The sequence below is a fragment of the Grammomys surdaster genome, unplaced genomic scaffold, assembly GCF_004785775.1.
Source record: "Grammomys surdaster isolate TR1022 unplaced genomic scaffold, NIH_TR_1.0 126187, whole genome shotgun sequence".
Classification (NCBI taxonomy): domain Eukaryota; kingdom Metazoa; phylum Chordata; class Mammalia; order Rodentia; family Muridae; genus Grammomys; species Grammomys surdaster.
The window spans coordinates 5,955,720-5,969,903 of NW_021620993.1; the positions used below are offsets into that span (position 1 = coordinate 5,955,720).

Sequence of the window (14,184 nt, forward strand, 5' to 3'; positions counted from 1 at the left end):
AAATCAGTTCTGGCCCTCACTCCAGGCTATGAGATCCTTTGTCAGGAGCACTCTTTAATCATTTAAATTTTACATAAACACAGACATCATTTTTTGTTTGAGGAATGAGATGTTTACTTATGATCTTTATTTCCTTCTTTTTATGATATTTATGTTATAGACTCTTAATAGGTGCTAGTTACCTATCATCTAGCCAGCCCGCAGGCTCCAGATATAACCCTGGGATGAGTACATGGAGTCACAGACATGTGATTACCAGGTTAGGTTTTGTTGCGGTTTTTTCTTGCTTTTCTTGTGACATGTTCTCTCATTAATGAAAAGCTCCTGTCCCTTATCTGGCTTCCAGCCACAGAGAACCCTGTTTTAAGTTTTCTGGTGCTTTTGCATAAACTATCTCAACTAATCCCATAATTAAATAAAACTTGACTGGAAAACCAACTTAAAAACCTGTCCACCCATGCCAGAAGCAGGTTGCTCTACACCTCTTCAGAGGCAGTGGGTGGAATGGATGTCCTCATGCATGGAGCAAGGACCCTCTCCTCTTAGATCCTATGTTTTACTTCCTTGTCATGCTTAGATTTCGTGTTGGTTTTCAGGATATCCTCTTAAAAATACTGAAGTTGTCTTCTGTTGGGAAAGATAGACGTAAGCAGATATGAATACTAAAAAAAGTTTTGAGCTACAACTACACTTAAAGGCATCGTGACCAAAAGACAACATTCACTTTTCATCAACTCTGCGGAAAAGCTGCAGGGAGGGAAAAGTCCATCTGGAGCAGAGGGGGCTGATTAAGGAGCACCTGAAGGACCTGGCTACTGAGCACAGGTCTCTATGCAGTTCATGTACTCCCTGGTGCACTGTTCTGTTAGAACAGCTACAATGCAAACCTTTGTACATTCACACAAGTCTTCATCTCTTTAGAATCAGAGTCTTATACAGAAAGCTACCTCCCCTTGCCAAGCAAATATAGTATACAAACAATAGTTTGAAAGAAGTCAAATAGAATCAAATGGTAATAATTGTTTATATGGCAAAAGTAAAACTCATCTCAACAGTGGGCAGTTCAAAAGACCTAAGGCTAGAGGTAGCATTGCTTTTTTTGACATTTTTTATAGAAAATGAAGGAATTCCATGTTAAATTTGTAGCATAATAAATTTGTCACATAACGTCTGTACACTCAGCAGACAAGCTATTGCTTTTTGCTAGACTCTTTTAAACAAGAGTCTCTTTTCTACTCACCTCTTTGAGGAGAGATCAGCCATGAGCTGACACAGAACTCTGTTTATTTACTGTAAGACTACCAGTGGTCTTTGGGGCAGGAAAATCCTACATGGAGGACTTTCACTCTACACTCACTGTAGAATGCTGAAGACCCTGCTCCTGCCCCAAGGTGAGCTCTGTCTTCCCCAGCTGAAGAACATTTCAGTATGCCCACCCTTGTCCCCTCGCACTCTCTGAACTCAGCAGGCACTAACTGTGCCACTCTGTGAACATCACCATTAGTTCTAAAGTCCCCACTTCCCCATCACAGAGCCTAATGCCTTTCCTCTAGTTGCTTCCTGGGCACCCACTCAAAATTCATCATGCTCTAATTTCAAATGAAATCCCTTCATTTCTGCCCAAGATCTTCCAGGATAGTATCTTTACTTTTGAGAAATCACTTCTTAAACCGGACCATTTCTACACCATCAAATTTCTTCGCATACTTTTTAATTTTGTGGTTTATATTTTTAAATGTTTTTATTTACCTGAGATCTTTCATGTCCATTAAGAACAGTACAACTTAGAATGTTCACACTAGGTATTCTCTGAGGTCATGTCTCTCACTACATTTGAGGAGAGCCAGCTGAGTGACTTACCAGACCACAACCTCATAGTCTAATACCCTACTGTGTCACACAAACAGAGCTAGGGTTCTGCTACTTCTGGATTTATTTTTCCGCACATGCATGATGCAGTCAAGGGGATCATTTTTCATGCCAAAGCAAAATTTATACTTTTGGATAAAAGTAGAATGATGGTGATTTTTATTATTTTTATTGTAATAACCATTACTGTCACAATAGTGAACCACTGAGGCCTTGCAAGGTGCCAGGCACTCTATGTGTTTTACATGCGTTACATTACTTAATGGTTTGGAACAAAAGTATTTCTCAGAAACTTTCATCACAGGTCCAACACTGAGGTGTCTGTGTGCAACGGCCTGGGCACCGCTCACACACCCCGTGCATAGCACAAGCTCTGCTTCTTGAGCTAAGGGCAAGTGGAGCCTTTCCTCCCATGCAAACATGCTGGCACCTGGGCAGCCCCAGCTGGACATCCAGGACCACAACATTGAAAACATGATGCTGATGTTCTACAAAAGCAACTGATGATGTGGCTGTTGTAAATAAACTGACTATGGTGTCTTCTACATATCAGTGACGAGATCAGCAGTTGAATGGATCACCATGATACTATTAATTGTATTTTCCCCTAAAAATCTACTGGGTCTAGTGTCATAGTAAAACTGTCAAGTAAAAAAGGACAGAATCAAAATTCTTCCTGCCTTTTATGTGGGAAAACTGGTTTAATATCTACAATACTGAATACATTTCACTGGCAATGAAAATAGCTAACAAAGAACCTTTAATGTGTCCTGCTTGTTCTTTCTTACTGATAGAACAGATGCTGACATTTTCCATAAAAATTCAGTAAGCTATGAATTAGAGGAAAAAATGAGCATTAACAGGATAACCCCTTCAATATGGTGCATCGTCACAGCTCTGCACAACCTCAAGTGAAGGGCCTCCTCCTCAACGTGAACTTTAGATTGATCATTAGAATATGAATGTGTTTCTATTATGAGATGAATGTGATTGATTAAATGGCCTTGATTGAGTATCTTACCTTGGTCTTAAAATTTGTTATCTGTTTTCTTCATTGTATGTGTTTATTAATACCAGTAAAAACAGATTATCACACATCTTCCATAAAATGATTGTGATAGAAATGTCACTTAGTGTATACGATGATGCACCACCTGCAGCAGACATCTTGGGGTATTACATCATTCTAAGTGCAGTACAGGGCGGCTGAGTTCAAGTCCAACTTGACTGATGTGGGCTCCCATAAAAGCTGTTACCAGTGAAGGCGAAAAAAATAAGAATTTGCTCTACTAAGGGAACAAAAAATGAAGTTACAAAACACTTAAATCACATCAATTCCTTCACAGGCCTTTGTCATGCAAGTGTGCAATTTTAATCTCTCCATTGGGGTGATGTAATATCATGTAATTAATAATTATTCCAATATAAATTTATCATATACATTTTCAAGAACTTAAACTACAACATGTCCTAAAATGTCTTGAATACCAATCCTATATAATCCTCTTTCTTTCAATCAAGTGTAGTGAAGGGGAAAAAAATATAAACATGCAAAACATAAGTGTCCCAAATTGCAGAAGAAGTCTGATCCCTAAACAGTAAATTTCACATCAGAACCAGACTGAACAGTCTCCACATCTCATGTGTTAGCAGATACTTAGCACTGTACACGTGTAAACTCACTGTGGGGTGTAGTAGTGCTAGTGTATACTAGATAAATCTACTTATTCACCTAAAGTTTTTAAATTAACAGTGAAACTCTATAAAATAAGCTATAATGGAATATTTACATAAGCCACACAAGTAACCTAATAGAGAAGGCATAGAAATTTAAATTATTTTATTTAAGGAACATAAAGTATACTGTGAGATTTATGTATCCCCTTCAAAATGTGAGAAGGGATTTGAATTCAATACATTTCCTACATAATAAGAATACTAAAATCATCTATCAGCCTCTGGTGTTGCAACTAAGTCTTGTCACAAAATGCTCGACCTTAGTTTTTCCAAGTATAGAGACTACTGAGCAGCACTAGCCACTGCCCTCTGTCCCCTCACTGCTTTCACTTTCAAGACCCAATACTGATGATGAGGAATAATAGATAAACAAGTTCAATAGTTTCTTCTCTCCCATGTCCGACAACAGCGTATGTAAGATAACAACTGGATAAACAGATCAAAATATAAAGCAAGAAAAACTTGTTTGAAAATGTTTATAGGGCTTGAATGTAACTCATTTACAGGGCATTTGCCTGGACTCACAAATCCCCAGCATTTAGAAAAAAAATCATAAATGAAAATCATAAATCATAAAGACCAACTTTAATGCCTAAATGGAAGGATTTCTGTTCTAGAAACCCTTTCATTTTTAATATGGTTAACTTAGACTATAGACCATCTTTAATTTTTTAAAATACTAGTGTAAATACAGGTAAGAGAAGAAAAACGGAAAATAATTTATATAAAACTAGGTTTTTTGTATTTCAGGAACATTTTAGATAGAAGCTCAGCAGCGAAGTAAATGTGTACAAATATAAGAAATGTTTCGTTCTCTACACATAACAACAATAAGCAAGTCCCAGTTCCACGAGTATGAACACTTGAGATTATGACTGAGCTAGTCTGTATGACTCAGATACTACTAAACAAACCGTCTAAATTTACACCACACTTCAGAGCACTGAGTAACAGAGTTCTCAAGGGTGTTCCTTGGGCCACCCAGGTCCCTAACCATCAGGCAATGGAAGGCCCAGCCCACCACCAATAAAAAAGACAGCAAGGACACACCCAACCCTACTAAGGACCATAACAGAGGCCAGACGAGAAGTACTGCTTTTGATCCAAAGAAAGGGGCCTGTCTAGTTTCCATCTCACTATCCTGTTAATGAAGACCAAGGTTATCAACTCCTTACAAATACTGTGAAAATAAATCTCCAGTCTACAATAAAAAAAATAGAATTACAAAGATCAAAATAACAAAAAATTAAAAATGGAAAGTAAGATCCATAAAAGTAGTTACTAAAGTCAAGAAATTAAAACTACCTCTGTACCAAAATAAATAAATAAATGAGGATTCCTGAATTTGTGGCTGTTCCTTGTTTTTGGCATTTGCAGACTTTAGAATTGGTAACGACATCTACATGCCACACACTACAGTGATGGCGGCAGCAGCCTATTATAATACCACCTACTTCTCTGCTATCGTGTATTTTGCAAGACCAGAAACACAGGAATTCTAAGTATAGTGACAGTTTTAACTTGCCTCCACACTCACATCTGAGACATGCCAGAACAAAGGACCAGAGACACGTAACGCATGAGGACCAAGAAACCTTTGGCTTCCCACAGGCTTGTGAGCCTCTCCAGTTCACTAGTATGGGTGCACAGTAGCAAATGTCAGTATGGCCAACATACCATGTCCTGGTAGAACCAGTGTGAATTTCCTTTCATGTGAGAAAACAGAGTTAGGTTTACAGAACATACCATTTTAAAACAGATTGCAAAAACGATTACTCTGCAACAAGACTGAAGTATGGATGTACACCTATACATTCACCATGTGCATATGTTTATATTCAAAGTGCTCAGTCTAAAATAGTGCACCATTTTTTCAATTTTGTGAATTTTAGATGACTAAGAACACTTGAAACTCACCTATACCTATAAAGAACACAAACATAATTCTTGTAAAAAAGGATTCACTCAAATTGCAATTGAGTAACTAATGGCCTTCACATGAATGCCATGGTATCACTATCATCATTATTTTACCTCATTCTCAGTTAAGGATGCAGAAGGAGATGAACTTTTGTTAAACCCAAGTGCTGAAGACGCTGTTGCAGAAGCCCGATTTCGCTTCTTCAAGGGTTTGCAAGCATCGGACAAATTTTTCGTTGCTGTAAAATAATTTTATTTTATAAAGTTTAAAATCTTAAACCTCCTACCTCTTTACTGTTTTGAATAACCCCCTAAATTAAATGAAGTCCTAAAGATGAATCTTCTTGTTCCTTTGGCTGTCAAAAAGGGCTTAACTTTTTATCATGGAAAATTATTAAAAAAAAAAAAAAAAGGCAGACAAGCTATACAATGAATCCCACATCCTACCACCTGCCCCACCTCAAAACCAACAACCCAGGGCCAATGCTGTTTCATCCACACCCGGATCCATGACCCACTGCAGGAATATTTGACACAAACGCTAAACATGATTTCATACATAAAAAGCCTAGAGTATACCTATAAAAAAATTTAAGCAAAACATTACGACTTTCATATTTTAAAATAGCAATCCTATATTCAAATTTCCAATCATTCACAAATGTTACAAATGCTTTAAAAAATAGCTGATTTTTAAAAACTTGATCATCTTGTGCAGCACAAAGAAAACAATCTCTAACCATCATGGCTCACCCTATATTGGAGATGGTGTTTCTGTGCTAACCTATTGTCTCCGCGGAATCACTCACACACAGGTCAAAAGGTCTGATTTTTCCTTTTTACCGCTTAGCTAAACTGTTTTTCACAGAAAGTCCTTTAAGCTGATTTCTTTATCATATGAAATAGAAACAACTAGTCATGACTTTTACTCTTGGTTGGTTAAGTATGAACCATCAAGAGCCTAAATCAGAGTGACAGAATTTATGGTAACAACTAATCTCATCAAGAAATCTGAGAATTTCTGGTTAAAATTTCTACTCTAACAAAATTCAAACTGAAAAATAATAAAGTTCAGCAAAAACTAGTAGAAAAGTAAGTAACTTCAATATGACTGAATTCTTACAGTCTGCGCATTAAATCAGTTATTTTTCAATTCCACAAGATCTTCTTTCCCGACTACTTTTGGTATTAGCTTAATTGCTGACTCTTCTGAGGCACCCTGGATCCCTCTTGCTCAGCCCTGCTTTCATTTTCCTTGTCCCTCTCAGGTGCCCACACTAGAGGATCCCCAAGAGCAGGACCAAGCCGCCCTGCTCACCCACCCAGGCACCCAGAGGAGCCAGGAAGGAGCCTGACCACATTACCTGCCTGGCTCTTGAGTGAGGAGGCTGCCTCTATAGCCTTGTAAGAGCTTGTTCTGGCCGTTTTGTCGGTGATTGTCTCTCTCTGTTATTTAAAAGGGGGGGGGAGGGAGTGGACAAAGAGAAAGAAATCAAAGGAAAAAAATCTCCTAATGTGAATGAACACAGGCTGTTGAAAATTTACACAACAGAAAATTCTTCCTTTGAAAAGTATTCCTCACACTCAACAGGTCCACAGTTGCCCATAATAATTTTTTTTATATATCCTGAACTAATTCTTTTCTTATACTTACACAGACACACACATACATATACATAAATAAAAACAAATCATTAAAAATATATTCAAAATAAAAAGGGGGCTAGCTAGTTGTAGAACATATGTCCATTATAACCTTAGATTCAATTCCAATAAATTAAACAAATAAATACAAACAAACTCTGTTAATTTGGGGCCAGCCTGGGCTACATAATGAGAGACCTTGTCTCACAAAAACAAAAGTTTAATATCATAAATATTTTTTTGCTGGGATTTTGAAAAATGTAGTTCAATCCAGGTGTGGTGGCACATGCCTTTAATCCTAGCACTGGGAAAACCAATGCAGTTGGATCCCTGTGAGTTTGAGGCCAGACTGGTATATATAGCAAGTTCCAAGCCAGCCAAGGCTGTACTGTAAGACTGTCTCAACTTAAGTAAATCAATGGATGAAATGGACAAACAGTAAAAACAAAAAAGAAAGGAAAATATAGTTCAAAATGCCCTCAGCAAGGTCTGGTGGCTGCAGACGGACAGACAGAGACAGACAGACACAGAAAAGAAAGAGAAAGAAAGAAAGAAGGAGAGAAAGAGAGAGAGAGTGGGAGGGAGGAGGAAGGAAGGAAGGAAGGAAGGAAGGAAGGAAGGAAGGAAGGAAGGAAGGAAGGAAGAAAAGAGAGAAAATATAGTTCAAAATGCCCTCAGTAAGGTATGGTGGCACAAGCCTACAGTCTAAGCATTCATGAGGGCACAGGCAGAAGGACTAGGAATTAAAAGGCCAACCTAGGCTACAGAGAAAATTCTCAACCAGCCTAGGCTACATGAGGTCCTATCTCAAACAACAACAAAAAAACCAAACCAAACCAAACAAGAAGCATGCTTCAATAGCACAGGACAGTACTGCCTAACCATTACAATGCCACTCCGGGAGACAGAGACCTCACACAGTACCAGACCTCGGATCTCATTCACTGACACCTATACAGCAAGAGCAGATAAAATAAAGTGCATTGAGAGTAGTCACAAAAATTCTGTTTATAGCTTTCTGAATGCTGCTGGTTCATTAAATGTAATCAATACATATCAGAAATTGTATGCAACATGACTTAGATTAATAAAGACCAGACCAGAGAGACAACACTACTTTTTGAAAGGACCTCGCTATGTATATAGCCCTGGCTGGTCTGGAACTAGAGATCTGTCTGCCTCTGCATTCCAAGAACTAGGATTAAGAGCAAACACCACTACATTTTAAACATGTACCATTTTCTAATCTGTTTAGCTAATATAAATATGAATGAGTATTTAAAATGTTCTGATTACACATATTTAAAGAGCTTAACTAAGTATTTCTTGGTACTTTTAAACTCTATTAACTCATAGTAAACTTTACCACTACATAGCCACTACATAGAAGTGAGTCCAAGTAACACTTTATGCACCAGAAAAATGATATAAAACACTAAAAATAGAACCTTAAAGATAAAGATACAGTTATAAGTAAATAGATAAAAATAATTATAGATAAATAATATAGTTTATACTTCAGCAATGTGAGATTTTCTATTCCTCAAAATTAGAAAAAAAAGGTAATAAAGGCAACTTGATCAGTGAAAGTATCAAGCTTTACTCAAAATCATAAATATATATAACTACTGTGTCAGAACTCTTGAAAAATATAAACTGAAATATGTAGCACAAAGCCTAATTAAACTCAACTTACCAAAAAGTTATCTAGATCTATCTCAGACAGCTGAAACAAGTGGTGCTAAAAGGCTCACTCTCTCTCCACATGAGCTTCCCATGGCAGACACAGTAATGCACTATTGCTTTGCACACACAGATTTTGGTCAGTTTCACTTTCCTTCAGATACTAGGCCCATTTACCCTCAAGGCCCTGGGCTCCCTTTTAATCCATTCTGAAGTGCTGCCCACATGGAGTTTCCAGTGAATAAATAAGATCATGAATTACTAACAAAGTGAGTAAATTCATATAATCCATTTCCAGTGTCTGTCACAGATTCTTTAACTTCTTTTTGCAGTGAAAAGTATCTTTAGTGGGTTATCATATACCTCATTTACACACTGAATAATTACCCCTACAGACAAAACATACTTCCAAGCACTATCAATGAAAATGAAGGTCAGGCTCATGCTACTTGAGCAATCAAGAACTGAGCTATGCCCTTCAATCTAAGAGTCGTTTTTTAACACGTAAAATCAAAAAATCATTACTTAAAATGCTACTCAAAGCATTCAGATGCTGTTTCCTTGAATGAATTCATACCAATAGTTCCTGCGCTAATGTCCCTAATTGTTAATGAACATGTCCTTTCTTCAGTAGCCCTTTCAATGTAGAAAAAGAGCAAGTGTACTACTAAATACCACTCTGGCAAGAACCTAGAAAACTCCACTGCCTATATCTTGTCAGGGTCTCAAGAACTACATAGAATATACATTCTCACAGGCCAGAGAAGCCCAGAACATTACCTTCCGAAGACTGTGCTTATCTGTCCTAAGTCTTTTCCTGGGTGCATCTTCAACATCGGCATCCTCTGGAGGGTCATCTGTTCTCTTTGTGTGGGTTCTTTTTTTCCCATTTATATTTCCTTGGAATGAAGAATGAGAGTAGGGGTAAATGCACAGAAAAGAGTCCACATTGCTGCTCTGGCATTCAGCATGCAAGCCAGTGACCAGACTCATGCCCAAGGCCTGTATCTTACACATCCAATCTCTTTGCAAAAAAAGAACTAGAGACCTACAAATATTTTACCTAAAAATTATTATCTTGGTACTTGATGTATTTTATATATGCTATAGAATTTAAGTCTTTTTTTTACAAATCCATCACAGTTGGACAGGGTAATACCAGCACACAGGAAGGCTTATCATGAGAGTTTGAGTTTAATACCTGGTTTGGTTACACAGCAAGACACTGTCTCAGGGTGAGGAAAAAGAAGTATTTATTTATGAACATGCAAAGACAAGTAGGATTTAAGTCAACTTTTAAAAAACTTTGGAGTTAGAAAGATGGTTTTATGGTGTAGACAACTTCTTGCAGTGGACTTGAGTTTTATTCCCAGAATCCACTAAGTGGCTGACAATCATCTGTAATTAATTTCAGGGGATCCAACACCTTCTTCTGGCCTCTGTGTGAATATACACACATTCAGGCAAAACACTCAAACACATAAAAAATATCTAAAAATTTTTAAATAAAAAATAAACTAAGAACTACAACTTGCTACTATGCATTCTCTTAAATAACTATTTTTTGTTTGTTTTTATTTGTTGAGATAGGGTCTTCCTGTGTATCCTGGCTGTCCTGGAACTCACTACCGGGACCAGGTGCTTTGTACCCTGAAATCTGCCTGGCTCTGCTTCCCAAGTACTGGGATTAAAGGTCATGGTGCCATCACTACCAGGCTTAAATAACAAATTTTTCCTTTTTTTCTTCTCTCTTTTTTTTTTTTTTGGCTTGTTTTTCAAGATGGGGTTTCTCTGTATAGCCCTGGCTGTCCTGGAACTCACTCTGTAGACCAGGCTGGCCTTGAACTCAGAAATCCACTTGCCTCTGCCTCCCAAGTGCTGGAATTAAAAGCTATCACTGCCCAGCTTAAATAACAAATTTTTAAGTAGCAAAGTTATTATATGCACCTGAAAATTAAGCCTTTTCTGTTATACATTTGTTTGACAGTACTTTATTTTAGGTGTCCCTGGAAGTATCACTAACATACAATAAAATATTCAAATATCACTGACTTATAAAAAAGATATGATGGAAGGCAAAAAATAAATTCTAGAGCTATCTACTTTGAATATGCTGATGTTTATTTTGAATACAAATTCTTTATTTTCATTTGCACAACTGTTTGTTAGGGTTCTATTTATCAAACCTGTGTGTGTGTGTGTGTGTGTGTGTGTATGTGTGTGTGTGTGTGTTACTGAGGATAAAACCCAAGGTTTAAATGATATCCCCAGCCATCTTTTTTACTTTTGAGAAAGAAAATCTCACTACATTGGCTAGAAATGCCTTCAATCCTCCTGCCTCAGCCTCTTGAGTACTTGAAACTATAAATGCTTGCCACCAGGCCTCCCTATTTAGAAAACTTAAGAATACTGTCATTTTCAAACTCATTATCTTTGCAAACACAGCACAGACCTGCCAGAAAGCTTCAGGAGGAGGCCCATGCCTTGGGTGCCAACAACTGCACATGGCTGCTCCTCAGGTCTGAGACTCAAGTTACTACTGAAGGAATCAAGCAGTCATAGTTAGCTCTAGGCTAGTATGAACAAGGCCTCTGAAAATCTTTACTAGGCTTTAATCCTGACCACACTGCTGTAGACTAGCTGCAAAGTCTGCGGAGAAAGAGTTCTGTCTACAAAGCTGAGGATACCCAGAGCTAACTCACTCAGCCACTACTGGAGTCACAAGTACCATGTAGCACAACCACCAGACACCTCAACTGATGTGCCCTCACAGCTCTAACACTGAGCCCCAGGTATTGACCTGGGTAGGTCCACAGGGAGGTGACTGTCACTCTTTTCCATAAATACCCAGAACATTGTCTACTTTACCTGGGATGAGACACAGTCCTTCCTCCAGAAATCTGAGTTCCCAAACACTGAGTCAGCACAACAGCTGACAAAGGAAGATTATACATCTTTATGGTCAACATCAAGGTGACTAGGAAGTCATGGTTCAAGAACATTTAGGAACAGGACTCACTTGACACAGTAGGAGTGGAAAACCATAGTTACATATCTACTGACTACAACTCCAAATACATTTATTGTTTAGGGTAAGTTAACCCTGGCTTCAGAAATGCCTGTCCCTTTTAAGCATATCAACCATACTGAAAAAAAAATATTACTCAAGACTTAGTATATTAGCACACCATGAGGTGAATATGCATTTTTTAAAAAGTTCACAAACTCTAAACATTCTTGCTATTTTAAATTGCAGCATCTAAATAAACATGAGCAAAATTAAAATGGGCAAGCCTATTCAGGATCAATATAATGAGCTGATATGGAACTCTAGTGTTTAAATGGTAATGAACCACACAGGCTAACATATATGAATGTGAATGCTTGCTCCCCAGTAGGTGGAACAGTTGGGACTGATTAGCATGTGTGGTCTTGCTGAAGGAGGTATATTACTGGGGGGTAGACTTTGCGGTTTCAAACGCCCACACCATTCGCTCTCTCTGCCACATGCTTCTAGATCAGCTATGGCTCTAGCTCCATGTCTATCTAGCCGCCTTCTGTCATGATTACCTCCATGATGTTCATGCAATTATCCTCTAAAATTTTAAGTCCCCAATAAACTCTTTTTTCTATAAACTGCCTTGGTCATGGTGCTTTGTCATAGTAGAAGAAAAGTAATTAGGACACCTAGCAAATCAAGATGAGTATATTCCATGAGGGGCAGAGGGGCAACCAACGTATGTATGTATAGTCACAATCTAATACTTGGCAGCTATTTTAGGATTACTTAGAACACCTGGGCTTTCATATCTAGCATCTCCAAAACTCAATAGGATCTTAGGAGTTACAAACTGTTTCTGTATTTTTACTTAACATTTAAATATATTACACTTATTTTTTCATTAACAGGAATATTTTGTTTTGTTTTGTTTTTTAAACTTTGTTTTGTTTTTTACAACTTGTGTGTTCAAGTGCTTACACATCACAAACCTGACAGACATTTTCTCCAGTTCTTCCTCACATTGCCACAGCCCAAACTGGTATTCAATATAGTAATGTCTTAAAGTTCTCAAACTGAAAGCCTAGAAATGAGATGCCCAAGTGAAGATCAACCAGTCATCTCACAAGTACTCAAGCAAATAGGCCAGAAACTAACTGCTCTTACTGAGCCTGACCCATGCGACTAAGTACCTACCTTTCCTTCTTTCCTCAATCACCCCTACAAGTACTACAGCCAGAATCACTACTTTGTATAAAGAGTAAAATGAAGGTCCTGTAGACCATCCAAAACACACCTGCATGGGTGATAAGGGAGGAAAGGACAACACAAGCATGGATTTGGTACACTGTGAATGTGGCCACACCATACATTGTACCAAGCAGAAGACATATGCATAGGTGTATGTTTACCAGAGTCTTCTTCAGACTGGGCAGAGATCATTAGGGAAAACTTTGTATTATATCGTGCTTTCTGCTTTTCGTTGAGCATGCTCCATTGAGACCCAAGCAATTCTTCAATCTCCTCCCCTGAGGCATCTGGGTGTTCAGCTACAACCTATGAACAAAGAAAGAAGGGCAGTAAGAACTCTACACTCACAAAATTCATTCTTTAGAATTGCATATGTAGAATTTTTATTCCCACAATAGAATTATGTCCCAGAAAATTTGGCTCAAATAAACTAACACACAACTGATACAGTGAGTCACTAAAAATTTCTAAGTGTCCGAGCATTGGTGGTGCACACCTTTAATCCCAGCACTTGGGAGGTAGAGACAGGCGGATTTGAGTTCGAGGCCAGCCTGGTCTACAGAGTGAGTTCCAGGACAGCCAAGGCTGCACAGAGAGACCCTGTCTCGAATACCAAAAAAAAAATTTCTAAGTGAAAATAACTGATAAATAATGAGGAAAAAACACGTATTTTTCTAAAAATCACTAAATCATTTGTTAAGTCACAATTTTCTAGTCATTCTTGAAAAATTAACAGTCAGGCAAGCTGTGCAAAAATGTTCCTATGAGCACGGAGTGAGATCCTGGTTTGTTGTCTTCACCAACTACAATAGCGTAACTCCATCTTTCAATCTACATCATGGACAGACAAGTCTACAACAAACAAGAGATATAGACAATAGTCTACCAACAAGCAAGCGCCAATTTTTGTCTAAGCCAGCACACAGATAACAGAACTGCACGGGCAACAGATTCTCCAGTTACAGGGGATATGTATATACCTTCGGAGCATGCTCAGAATGCCCCATCCCATCCTACCAGCAAGGAATGCACATTTTCACAAGTCTTCTAGGTGGTTCAGGTATAGAGTAATGATTAATCAG

General features: G+C 38.0%; 1 protein-coding gene across 4 annotated transcripts in view; it reads right to left on the reverse strand.

Moving 5' to 3' along the window:
• Positions 1-14,184, reverse strand: part of Nsd2 (nuclear receptor binding SET domain protein 2) — a 79,229-nt gene that overhangs the window by 24,231 nt on the left and 40,814 nt on the right. For 3 of the 4 annotated variants that reach the window (XM_028758013.1, XM_028758012.1, XM_028758014.1), the window contains 4 exons: positions 13,264-13,408; positions 9,634-9,752; positions 6,891-6,972; positions 5,641-5,765 (listed from right to left, as the gene is read on the reverse strand). In XM_028758013.1, the coding sequence (XP_028613846.1) occupies positions 5,641-5,765; positions 6,891-6,972; positions 9,634-9,752; positions 13,264-13,408 (471 nt within the window). Of the gene's footprint in view, positions 1-2,793; positions 3,119-5,640; positions 5,766-6,890; positions 6,973-9,633; positions 9,753-13,263; positions 13,409-14,184 lie in introns of those variants that run through there. The other variant, XM_028758015.1, reaches the window with a different exon arrangement.